The 13,282-nt window shown below is 35.3% G+C and overlaps 2 protein-coding genes across 2 annotated transcripts in view; both read left to right on the top strand.

Moving 5' to 3' along the window:
• The first annotated feature begins 7,844 nt into the window (after positions 1-7,844).
• LOC131535799 (zinc finger protein 585A-like) overlaps positions 7,845-13,282 on the top strand; it is a 41,285-nt gene continuing 35,847 nt past the window's right edge. The window contains exons 1-2 of the mRNA XM_058768304.1: positions 7,845-8,475; positions 11,077-11,171. The gene's annotated coding sequence lies outside the window, so the exon portion shown is untranslated. The remainder of the gene's footprint in view (positions 8,476-11,076; positions 11,172-13,282) is intronic.
• On the top strand, positions 8,397-11,876 carry LOC131535800 (gastrula zinc finger protein XlCGF8.2DB-like). The gene is made up of 2 exons (XM_058768305.1): positions 8,397-8,475; positions 11,077-11,876. Exons 1-2 carry the CDS (start codon positions 8,397-8,399, stop codon positions 11,874-11,876), a joined length of 879 nt encoding a protein of 292 aa, XP_058624288.1.

The raw sequence follows: 13,282 nt of genomic DNA, 5'->3' as shown, positions 1-13,282 counted from the left end.
CGGACACTTTTCCTGACCCAAGGGGTCAGTACACTGGGTTCAGGGTGTGCCGGCTTTTGTAATTATGTACAGTTACCTAGTGTTTGTATATAGTTACTTATTGTTCTTTAGTTATTTATTATTTTATTTTTGCTTTTCTCCATTTTTGATTATTTATAAATGTTAAAAACTGTTAGTTGTAATTGTTTTATCTTGATGCTTTTTTATATTCAACTTTCCTCCTTTTTGGATTATTTATAAATTTTCAAAAATACATTTACAAAAAGTGGACAAAACCTCCAGCGCCATTTACATACCATCAGAAGTATTTACAGAATGTACACACCTTGGGAACTATTTACAGGTAGACGCACACACACGCTCAGAGTTCACTTTGGGGAACACCTTCCCCACGCCACTCATGAATCCTCACGAGCTCTGCTGTGGGCAGTGGTTGTTCTTGTTCGGCCAGAACTTCCAAGCACCTGGGATCGTTAGGCCTGAGGGACTGCCTCCTGGGAAGACCAGCTCCACTTCCGAGCCTCTTGGCAACAATGGCCCTCTGAAGGTCAAGGATGTATTCAATTGCTCAATTAATCTATTGCTGCCAGTTGGGTCCGTGTGCAATACACCGCTGGGCTGTAGGCAAAACGCTTTCCTGCATACATTAAATTTTGTGACCCTGGACCACAAAACCAGTCTTAAGTCGCTGGGATATATTTGTAGCAATAGCCAAAAATACATTGTATGGGTCAAAATTATCGATTTTTCTTTTATGCCAAAAATCATTAGGATTTTAAGTAAAGATCATTTTCCATTAAAATGTTTTGTAAATTTCCAACCATAAATATATTAAAACGTAATTTTTGATTAGTAATATGCATAGCTAAGAACTTCATTTGCACAACTTTACAGGTGATTTTCTTAATATTTTTATTTTTTTGCACTCTCAGATTCCAGATTTTCAAATAGTTGTATCCTATCCTAACAAACCATACATCAACGGAAAGCTTATTTATTCAGCTTTCAGATGATGTATAAATCTCAATTTCGAAAAATTGACACTTATGACTGGTTTTGTGGTCCAGGGTCACATTTGGTTCTGGAAATTCTCCAGGTCCGATGTAGTCGTATGTTATGTAACAAACACAGAAGTAAAATTCTTTTCAGTGAAAATTATAATCCTATCCAGGTAACTACTGTGGTGTGCTAGCCAGATGGCCTTTCTAAAGCACCAGATCTTAAAGAGAAATAGGCCTACTGAAATTGGCTTACAACAAAACACTTGTACTTGCATAAGACGAGCAGTCCAAGGATATCTGTTTGATAATGAACTTAAATGTAGAACTGCAGAGTCCAAAACAATGGCCGATGAGCTGCTGAACCTGTAATCACATCATGTTGTGAGTAGAAGAACAGTCCATTCATCAAAGCAGAGCTAACTCATCAACCAGATTACAATAACCTTGTTTTATCCAGGGCTTTTCTTGACTGCTGTCACCCAGTGGTTCAAGATCACAGCATCCAGTTGACCATGCATGTTGGTTGCGTACATGGTGCAGAACAGCATGCCACTTCAGCTGCAGAAATAGAACACATTACTGTGTCTCTCTAATAACAAGAAACTTTCTCGAAATAATGAGAAATTTTCTCGTAATAATGCCTTATTTTCTCATAATAATGAGAAACTTTCTCAAAATAATGACTTATTTTCTTATAATAATGACTTAGTATTCACATGCATAGGCCCACAATGTTTATACAGTATCCCAGTCTCATCTAGCTAGCACAAAGCCTAGTTGTTCGTTACCACGGCAACCGCTTGGTCTTCAGCATCCCACACCGCTTCTTGCAGGACGTGAACGTGAAAAATGCTTAATGTGGCTTAAAGCACAATGTCTGATTCAGGATACAGTATTATTGATCATGTATACAGGCAAGCATAAGAACCCAGAATTTGAACACAACACCCAAAGTTGCATGTTAAGCGTTTTCCTTTAGAAAACCGTTATAGAAAATGCTGCATAAGCGTTGCTGTTTTGCGTTGCATTCATATTTTTGGGTCCACCTGAATGCCTGTATACAGTATGCATGTCATTAAGTTGTGTACTGAATTTGGTTCAATCTGTCTTTGTACTTCAAGCCACGTTAAGCATTTTTCACGTTAAGCATTTGTCCTGCAAGAAGCGGGACGCTGAAGACAAAGTCTCTTTAAGACTTATTCTATATTATTCTATATATATATATATATATATATATAGGTATTCTATAGTCTTTGCTGAAGATCAAGCGGTTGCCGTGGTAACGAACAACATGCTTTGTGCTTTTGAAATGAGATGGCTTACTGTATGAAGCATATGATGCATGAAAGGGACAGCTAATAAAACTAATAAATCACTGAAATAAACATCTATAGATTAAGTTTATATGAGTAATGGCTTTCATTTCTTCTTAAAATGCCTGTAGTTCTTAACTGAAATATTAGTCTGGAATGTTTGGGCTTCAAACATAACTATGGCAGAGTAATTTGGCAAGTGCTACAAATTAACAAGATTACATGCAGATAATTTATCTGAAATCGTTATTTAATGACAGATTATACACTTTAGATTACAGAACAAGCAATGTTTGCGGTGTTCATGCATGGCTTTGACCAACAGATGTAGCGTGCCATCACTCATGCATTGCGCATGCGTGGATTAAGTCATTATTTAGAGAAAGTTCTCATTATTACGAGAAAGTTTCTCATTATTACGAGCATGGTCAATATCTATGGAATTAGATTTGTGCCAAATAAAATGAATGTAATTTTTAAAGAAACGTATGAAAATATCAAGTGAAACTGAATAAAATGTCTTTGAAACTAAAAAATAAATAAATTACAGGCAAAATCTTTGACCTCGTTTTTAATACACTGCAGGTTTTGCAACTGTTTTCTCATCTTTCATTCGTTGATCTGTACTTACAAATGCACTTCCAGAGTTTTCATTTACGCTTTTAAAGTTTTCGTTTACGATTCTGAAGATTTCATTTACGCTTCTGAAGCTTTCGTTCGCCATTCTGACACAAAGCTCTCGTGGGGGCGGGGTTAACAGCGGTGTGTTCTCATTGGCTACTGAGTTTTTGATTGACAGCTTCTTGACCTGGAAGTGAAGGCGTCAGTATCGTTGCGCCTGTGTGGATGTGAGCGTCTGTTAGCGGCTTCCTATTTCATTTTAATGATATAAAGTTAGGAGTTTTGTTTTTGAATTCAATCTGTATTCATCTGTTGCTACTACTCTGTCAACATAAGCTTTTAGGAGCATGAGAAAACGCGAGAGAAAAAGGTCATATTGAGGTTTAATTATTAAAGTACTGTAATACTGGAAATATCGTATAATGTCCAGTGTTCTCTTATTATGTGTTTATTGCTCTTGATTCTTTTGCATTATAGGGTCTAATTAGGTTGAGCTGTTACATTTGAAATACAATACTATACTGTGATATTCAGACGTCAAGAAAGTCTCACTCCAACCAGGCAATCAAGCTCATTTTATTACATATCCCACACAAACAATGTTCTTGCTGCCAATTGTTTTTATCATGCTGATCATTTTGTTTAGTTATTTTATTTAGTTAACATCATCTAACATTTAAAATTGAAATACATTTTTAACAATCATCAACTCTTTCAAGTGTGACTTTTATAAACCAGTTGAATGAATGTAAATGAAAATATGAATTAATTCAAATAAATTGACATTCTTTATTGTCACTATAGCATATAAACAAGTATCAAAGTGAAAGTCTTGGATGCAATTATGTTGTGACAGGAAAGACCAGAATCCACAAAACACTAACTGCATATATACATAATGCACAGTATTATTATAATTTACATTACCACACAAAATGCACAAGAACATAACATACAGAATGTTTAAAATTCATATGTTTTAAACACTGCAATGATCCTTTCAACAGTTCCTGTTACAGTATAAGTTACAAAACAGTGAATGAGTATGTAATGTACTGGAGTGCAATATCAGTCTTTACGGGGATAGTCCACGCCAAAAAAAAGAAAATTCTTTCATTTACTCACCTTCATGCTATTCCAGATGTATATAACTTTCTTTCTTGACACAAAGATTTTTAAGAAAATAATCCATTTCTGAGAATCCACATAACACAAGTGAACTGTAACCCATGCACATTTGACAGTTGAGTGGAAGTGATTATTAATAGTCAAAAGTTTATATTATTAGTGTTTTTCTTATCTGTTGTTTCACTTCAAAAGATACTGATTTAAAACTAAGGTCAGATGGATTACGGTCATGGTCGCTGTGTGTGGTTTTAAAGCATCTTTAGGACTCACAGAGATTAATTATTTGCCTAAAAATCTTAACTTGTGTTTACCTGTCCAGTAGAAAGAAAGTACAGTAATATGCATTTGAGACAGCATGAGGGTGAGTAAAATTAAAATATATATTTTTTATTTTTGAACTATCCCTTAACAATCACATGCTGTTGGTATGCCAATTTGAGATCAGCATAGACTAATAAGAATAAAGTGCAACCTCTTGTGTACTTGTGAACAGTGTTTGTTTTATCTAGAGCTCCAAAGAAGTAAAGATATTTGCATAATATCAGGTGTCTGAAGATCAAGATCCCAGTCATTCAAAGGTGATGTGTCTGAACACAATAAGATTCTTGTCTGATGAGGGCTCTCTGGTACTATCACTACATCCTCTGGGTCAGCATCAGAAGTTCATGGAAGAGTTGCTCTTCTCTCTGGAAACAGAGAAAGGACATGTATCATAGTCTAACAATACAAACTGCTTTGAACTCCCATGGCACATTTCAAACTTAAAATATTTCAAACAAATAAATACACAATATAATTATTTAATATATATATTAGTATTAACTTGGTACTAAAATACCTCAAAGTGATGTACCATTAATCATCTGTAATACCGCTGTGTAACCATTAGATGGCTCTGTATAGCCCTATATAATCATGACTGTGTATACCCTAGTTGCTGGAAACTGTTTTCAGTCATAATTATTTGCATGTATTAGGTTTTGCATTTGGATATATATTTAGGCATTATTTGTCAAAGTTTGTTTGTTTGTTTGTAAAAGGCTTACCTTGCTAAAGTTGACAGCGCAGTGATTGACAGCGGGCTTGTAAAATAGCATTGGTTATTGTCAGATACAGTAAATTTAGTACTGTACAATCTATGTGCTGGGGGAAAATATGAACTAATCGAAGCAAATATGATCTAATTGAAGACTGTAACTGTGTGTAGATAACCAGGTCCTGTGATTGGACTAAATCAAGAACACTTACCGTGAGTATCCTGATAACAACGATGATTGATGATCATGATGATTATATCATTCATCTGTGCTATTCCTAAGAAATCGTCTCATCAATGTAGTGTAGCAGCAGAAAAATACTGATAAAATAATAATAAAAAATCTTTATATATCATTTTATATCATTAAAATGAAATAGGAAGCCGCTAACAGACACTCACATCCACACAGGCGCAACGATACTGACTCCTTCACTTCCAGGTCAAGAAGCTGTCAATCAAAAACTCAGTAGCCAATGAGAACACACCGCTGTTAACCCCGCCCCCCACGAGAGCTTTGTGTCAGAATGGCGAACGAAAGCTTCAGAAGCGTAAATGGAATCTTCAGAATCGTAAACGAAAACTTTAGAAGCGTAAATGAAAACTCTGGAAGTGCATTTGTAAGTATGGATCAACGAATGAAAGATGAGAAAACAGTTGCAAAACCTGCAGTGTATTAAAAACGAGGTCAAAGATTTTGCCTGTAATTTATTTATTTTTTAGTTTCAAAGACATTTTATTCAGTTTCACTTGATATTTTCATATGTTTCTTTAAAAATTACATTCATTTTATTTGGCACAAATCTAATTCCATAAATATCACCATAGAGTGCCTTTCAACCCTCACAATACTCAAAAATGTTGGTTTTAATTTCCCATTCGCTTTGTGATATTATAAACAGTAGACACTCAAGTACTATAGAAACATATTAGCTGAGCTCCCACACATTTTTTTTTTTTAGATAATTATGGGCCATTATTCAAAGCATAAACCTTAAGGTATGTCCACCCTGTCATGGACATATATTACTGTTAAATACGTTTTCATTGCAAAATTAAAATGCAAATTATATTTTCTGAAAGGTATGATGTCCCTTTTTTAAACAGGGTTATTTGTTTGCTTTCAAATTATAAATATATAAAAGATTTTATGTAAACTATGTGTTTTTAAAGAAACTCATACAATTCACACATGTATTTTTTCTTATTTGGAGAAAACGGTGATATTTTAATGCAGTTTTTAGTTTGCATGTTATTGCCCCCACACCTAGCTATTGAACACACTGGATTATACAGATATGATTGAATTATTATTTAAAATATTTTTGTAAAATATCAAGATGACAGGGTGTACACATAATGCAGAACACACAAATCATGACAAAATATGAAAATGAAACATTTATTCAACTTCTATAATAATAATAATAAATCATATAATTACATCAATCACATTGATATACCCCCCTCCACATTCATTTTCATTCAGTCCACCCTGTCGTGTTTATGTCCACTCTATCGAGTCTAAGTGGCCGACAGGGTGGACATTTTGAGCTTCAATTAGCATATTAGCTTACAACAAACTGTGACTAGCTAAATATTTTGTCGTTGTTGAAGAGAATTTGGTATATTTAAATATACAACATATATATTTACATATTTTGAAAATACTGTATTCTAATCACTTCTGGCACATTTTATGCCGACAGGGTGGACATGTTAAGCTTTGGCAAAGCAAGTAAGCAAACTCAGACGAAGAAAATTTGTCAATTGAGAAGTCACCAACTTATTCACCTCAGCGGTTGAAATTCCCGCCACTGAAGAGACAAAAAATATGCTTTCCTGATGTCACTAAAGGGGATGGCCTTTTCTTAAATGGGCGGCTTTCCCAACGTGACAGGGTGTACAATCATTCAAGGGACATGGACAAACTCTTCTTTTTTTATTAAATAAAAATATATTTTTTATTACCAAATGATCAATACACTCAAATTGAGTTTAACAAAAAATTAACAAAATATTAATAGAGGACAATTTTTTATTTATTTTATGATTTGATTCTACTCTCAATCAAATTTAATGAGCAGTGCATGGGACATAACACACATCCTCTTACACAAAACTAAGAAAAATCTAGAAAATGTATCTAAAGAGCCAAGTAATGCTTTTGTTATGAAAATACAAACTTGGCCTAATATAACACATCCTTTCGTGGTCATTTTTATGTTAAGTTATCATGGCAAATGAGTTATTTATGTACAGGACTCCAAAAGGCACCCTACAGTGATATTGACCCAGAAACTAAGTTATTGTTGCGAGAAACTAAGTCGTTATTTAAGTCATTATGTCATTTTCTCATTATTACGAGAAAGTTTCTCAATATATTGAGATACTAAATCATAATTATGAGAAAGTTTCTCATTATTACCAGAAAGTTTGTCAATATAACGAGATACTAAGTCATAATTATGATAAAGTATATATTATAATGACTTACAGAATTATATTTTTTCTCAAGGTGGCGGAAACGGGCTTCCAGAGGTTTGACACCATTATGAATCTGTTTCAGAAAATTCATACATAGACACAATCTCACACATAAATTTACACAGTTTTTTGTTAGATCTACACATACTTTACCTCGGTACACTGGAGTTGAGTGTTCAGTAAGAATAAATAGGCTACTGTTAAGGAAGTTTCTTCTAGTAGTCTAATTTACACACACTTCTGCATCTACAGAAAGTGGATTTGAGCTGTGACCATTCTAGAAAGTGCGACACTGTTTTGTATTGTTCTGACATTGACATCTTTTAGATTGTTTCAATAAACCTGTTTTTGAGGCAAACCTAATGAAGTGGCTGCTGTTTTTGCTTATTTGTCTAACTATTACAACCACGGGAGTCTATAAATCCAAGTTTTTTTTCATTTATTTCTGCAGATCGGATTTTTTAAAAGGACAACAAATGTACACGTACCAAGTAATTTCCCCCGTATTATTTTTTCTCCTCTCGCAGCTTCACTCCAGTCCAGCGGGCGGCGCTACAACACATACGTTTGTTTGCCAAACACCATAAAAACCTCCGAGGAAGAAGATTTTCACCGTGCTCTCTGTTATTTTGTTGTAATGGTGTTTTAATATATACTGTTAGAAATGTTGTTTCTGTAAAATACAGTTTTTTTTTTAATCAGGGCAATAAATACCTGTAATATTCTGTTCCTCACAGTTGTCACTAAGTTTTGAAGCAAGCAGGAATATCTGGAGGAGTATCATCTGAACTGAGATCTGCTGCTGTGAAGATGGTGTTTGTTAAAGAGGAGAGTGAGGAGGACACGAGTGAACCAGAAACCTGGAGAATAAAACAAGAGGAACAAGGAGGTTGGTCTTTATTCTTCTTTAATGTTTGTGGTATATCCATGGACCCATATTGTAAAAGTAAGACCTTAACTGTCATTAAAAAGTGTTAAATCAATGTTTCAAAGTTCTTATGGAAATGTGACTAAACTGACACTGAGGAGATTTAATTATTAGGGCCAGTGTACGGTGGCCGAGACAGCTCAACGCGCTGCAAATGAAAAAAAAACACGTGCAAATAGAAAAAAAAGACCTGCAAATTAGGAAAACATCTTCATCTGTGTTGCAAATACTCCCAACACAAACAAATACAAACACACTGCAAAAGCAGAAACTGCTGCAAATACGCACAGACCACAGCGGAAATGTTTAAGGGAACCTGCTTATCAGTCTTCTCTGAAAGGTGAGATTTTTGTTTATTTTAGCATCCTGATCATATAATTTCTTATCTTTTTTTTTTTTTGGATACTATTAGCCTAAATAAGCTGACAAAATACTATACAATAACTGTAACTTTGAAATGTTATGTAAGCTGGCAACTTCTACAACTTCTACAAAAAAAAAAAAAAAAAAAAATCATGGTTTTACTATTAAAATGAATAAATAGCCTGTATATTACATTTATTATTCTATAAGGAAAAAAATAAAATAAAAAAAGGTTACTATAGTTTAACCATGGTAAATTATGGTTATTCAAATGCTAATCAATACATGGTTACTACACTTTTACTATAATAAAATTATGGTTAATTTTCGTAAGCATTGTTGGGGTCCCCCGTTGTGGTTTGTACTACATGCAGCGTGTTTCTGGTTGTTGAGTATTTGCAGTGTTTTTCTGTTTTTGCAGAGCATTTGTTTTTGTTTGTGTTGTGAGTATTTGCAGAACATGTGCTGTCAAACTGATGCAGATGTTTTCTTTATTTGCTGGTGCTTTTTCTATTTGCATGTGTTTTCTGAAGTTGCAGCGTGTTGAGCTCTCTCGGCCACCGTACCCGAGCACTGGTGGTGTGAGGACCCTATTGGAATTGCTTCTTCTCCAAAATGAATTGCATTTTTGAGGGTCTAAACATGCTCAAACTCATGAAACTTTGCACACACGCCAGAAGTGGTGAAAAATTACGTCTGATATGGGTTTCAGAAGTGGGTGTGGCAAAATGGCTCTATAGTGCCACCTATAAAATTTCAAGAAAGTGCCCCTCGAGCTATGTTTCACATACAGGTGCATCTCAATAAATTAGAATGTCGTTGAAAAGTTCATTTATTTCAGTAATTAAACTCAAATTGTGCAACTCGTGTATTAAATCAATTCAGTGCACACAGACTGAAGTAGTTTAAGTCTTTGGTTCTTTTAATTGTGATGATTTAGGCTCACATTTAACAAAAACCCACCAATCTCAACAAATTAGAATACTTCATAAGACCAATAAAAAAAAAACATTTTTAGTGAATTGTTGGCCTTCTGGAAAGTATGTTCATTTACTGTATATGTATTCAATACTTGGTAGGGGCTCCTTTTGCTTTAATTACTGCCTCAATTCAGCGTGGCGTGGAGGTGATCAGTTTGTGGCACTGCTGAGGTGGTATGGAAGCCCAGGTTTCTTTGACAGTGGCCTTCAGCTCATCTGCAAAATTTACTTTCATCTGAAAAGAGGACTTTGGACCACTGAGCAACAGTCCAGTTCTTTTTCTCCACAGCCCAGGTAAGACGCTTCTGACGTTGTTTCTGGTTCAGAAGTGGCTTGGTAGCCCTTTTCCTGAAGACGTCTGAGCGTGGTGACTCTTGATGCACTGACTCCAGCTTCAGTCTCTCCTTGTGAAGCTCTCCCAAGTGTTTGAATCGGCTTTGCTTGACTGTATTCTCAAGCTTGCGGTCATCCCTGTTGCTTGTGCACCTTTTCCTACCCAAATTCTTCCTTCCAGTCAACTTTGCATTTAATATGCTTTGATACAGCACTCTGTAAACAGCCACACCTTTCATTAATGACCTTCTGTGACTTACCCTCTTTGTGGAGGGCGTCAACATTCGTCTTCTAGATCATTGCCAAGTCAGCAGTCGTCTCCATTATTGTGGTTTCAAAGAACAAGAGATACCCGGAATTTATACTGTAGAGATGGTTATTAATTGAAACTCAAATGTAAATATTCTAATATTTTGAGATACTGATTTTTGACTTTCATGAGCTGTAAGCCCTAATCATCAAAATTAAAACAAAAAAACTTTTGAAATGTTTTACTTTACATGCAATGAATCTAAAATATATGCAAGTTTCACTTTTTGAAATGACTTACAAGAAAAAATGAACTTTTTCACAAGATTCTAATTTATTGAGATGCACCTGTACATGTACAAAATTAGGTAGACACATGTAACACACCAATGCCTACAAAAAAGTCTCCTGGTACAAAGTCCAAAACCCAACAGGAATTCTGTTATTTGGAATTTTCTCAGCAAGTTTTGTGTTGTACTGGCCTGGCAGCATAATGCAGTGTTTTTAGTCATTTTCATGGATCTGTGTGAACTGGGACAGTTTTGACCATGTTTTCATCTGTACACAAATATTTTTAATTCCTTTTATTTTCCAAATGTTCCAATTGATTTTCATCTTTTTAATGTTTTCATTTTAGGCCTGATGAAAGTGAAAGAAGAAAGACAAGATCTGAATGAGGTGGAGGAGAAACACAAGGATCAGAAAGATCATGATGTCAATGAAGAAAAATCAGTGAGTTGCAGCATTCAAATAACAGACGTCAAAAGGCTTTTCAGCTGCTCTCAGTGTGGAAACACTTACAAACATAAAAGAAGCCTTATTAAACACATGAGAAGTCATACTGGGGAAAAGCCTTTCAGCTGCTCTCAGTGCGGAAACACTTTCACGTGTAATGAAAACCTTAAGAATCACATGTTAATTCATGCTGGAATAAAGCCTTTTACCTGCTCTCAGTGTGGAAAGAGTTTTACAAAGAAAAGGCAACTTAAGGACCACTTGGTAACTCACTCTTCAGACAAGGCTTTCATCTGCTCTCAGTGTGGAAACACTTTCACACGTAAAACAAACCTTAAGGATCACATGTTAATTCATGCTGGAATAAAGCCTTTTGCCTGCTCTCAGTGTGGAAAGAGTTTTACACAGAATGGACACCTTAAGGATCATTTGGTAACTCACTCTTCAGAAAAGCCTTTCAGCTGCTCTCAGTGTGGAAAGTCTTTCAAACATAAAGGAAGCCTTGTGAAACACATGAGAATCCATAGTGGGGAAAAGCCTTTCAGCTGCTCTCAGTGCGGAAACACTTTCACGTGTAATGAAAACCTCAAGAACCATATGTTAATTCATGCTGGAATAAAGCCTTTTACCTGCTGTCAGTGTGGAAAGTCTTTCACACGTATAGGATATCTTGAGACTCACATGCTAATTCATGCTGGGTAAAAGCCTTTCAGCTGCTCTCAATATGGAAAGAGTTTCACCTGTAAACAAGGATTTAGCCTACTCATTACATGAGTTCACACTAACGAGATGCCGTACCATAAAGTTCATACAAATTAAAAGCCTTACGTCTGTCCTGTTTGTGGAAGGAGATTTTTAAGGGTTTTAAAAGCGTGAAAAACTTGTGTGCTGTGTAGGGATGGATATTGTTAAGGTTTTAAAGGTATTGCTGCTTTTATTGATGTTGCTGATCCATTTGGTATTTTAACAGTATTTTTATTGGTTCTTTTTGTTATTTAAAAAGAAAAACAATATAGACATTTTAAAGAAATCAAGAACATTGCTGACATTTTTAAATTTATCAGTCCCTATTGGCCCAATTCTCAGGATGTGAACTTTTTCTCTCAAAACTATACAATTCTCAAACAAATTATATATATATATATATATATATATATATTTATTTATTTCATCATGTGAGTCTCGCATGCATTCACATAGAAAATGATCCAAAATTTGTCTAATGTATCTGTATACTCCAATATCTATGAATGTCCACCAGGTTAGCACTGTTGTCTCACAGCAGGAAAGTCTGTTGTTCGAGCCCGGCAGGGATGGGAGGCCTTTCTGTGTGGAGTTTGTATGTTCTTCCTGTGTTAGAGTGGGTTTACGCCGGGTACATCGGTTTCTTTCCACAGCCCAGAGATATGTAGGTTAGTCAAGTCAAGTCAAGTTCAGCTTTATTGTCATTCCGCTACATGCGGGAGCATACAGTGGAATGAAATGTCGTGCCTCACAGGACCACAGTGCTACATAAATACAGGCATACAGCAATGAAGTAAAACAATATAAACCTATACACAACTATCCTACTGATAGATTTTGACTATAAATATACTATATATAAGAAATTGTTTTACCTATACATAAACTAAAAAATACAAACTATACGAGTGCTTCAGATAAATACTGTACATGTGCGAAGAGAACATTGTGAGTCAGCAGCTGGCTGGGGAACAGTGCAGGATGATTTGTAGTGCATGAGCATGTAAATATACATATATTACTGAGTCTTTTTGTGGGATTTGTATACACACAGCAGTGTGTGAAATGAAGATTCAAAATATTAGAATTAATTAGGATTAGAGATGCGCGGACGAGCTCAAATGTCACCCGAATCTGCTGCTTCAAATAAATTATCCGCCCGCCATACAACCACACCTATATTTTTCTCTGATTTAGATATCCGGCCCGATCTGCACCCGATCGTCACATTACAATGATTCTGATTCTTAGTTTTGGATGATAATATGATGAAGGAATGTTTAATTTTTCACTGCAGATTCAGTGACGTGAGAGCTGATCTGCGCATCACGTCTGCGGAGGCCCTTTCACGCAGAATGCGGAAT

The sequence above is a fragment of the Onychostoma macrolepis genome, chromosome 03, assembly GCF_012432095.1.
Source record: "Onychostoma macrolepis isolate SWU-2019 chromosome 03, ASM1243209v1, whole genome shotgun sequence".
In the NCBI taxonomy this organism is placed as follows: Eukaryota; Metazoa; Chordata; class Actinopteri; order Cypriniformes; family Cyprinidae; genus Onychostoma; species Onychostoma macrolepis.
Note: the sequence above shows the minus strand (reverse complement) of the source record. Positions and strands in the feature narration are given on the sequence as shown.

Coding starts and splice junctions, on each gene's coding strand:
- LOC131535800 (XM_058768305.1), top strand. CDS start 8,397: ATGGTGTTTGTTAAAGAGGAGAGTGAGGAGGACACGAGTGAACCAGAA. Junction 8,476..11,076: donor AAAACAAGAGGAACAAGGAG/GTTGGTCTTTAT, acceptor TTTTCATTTTAG/GCCTGATGAAAGTGAAAGAA.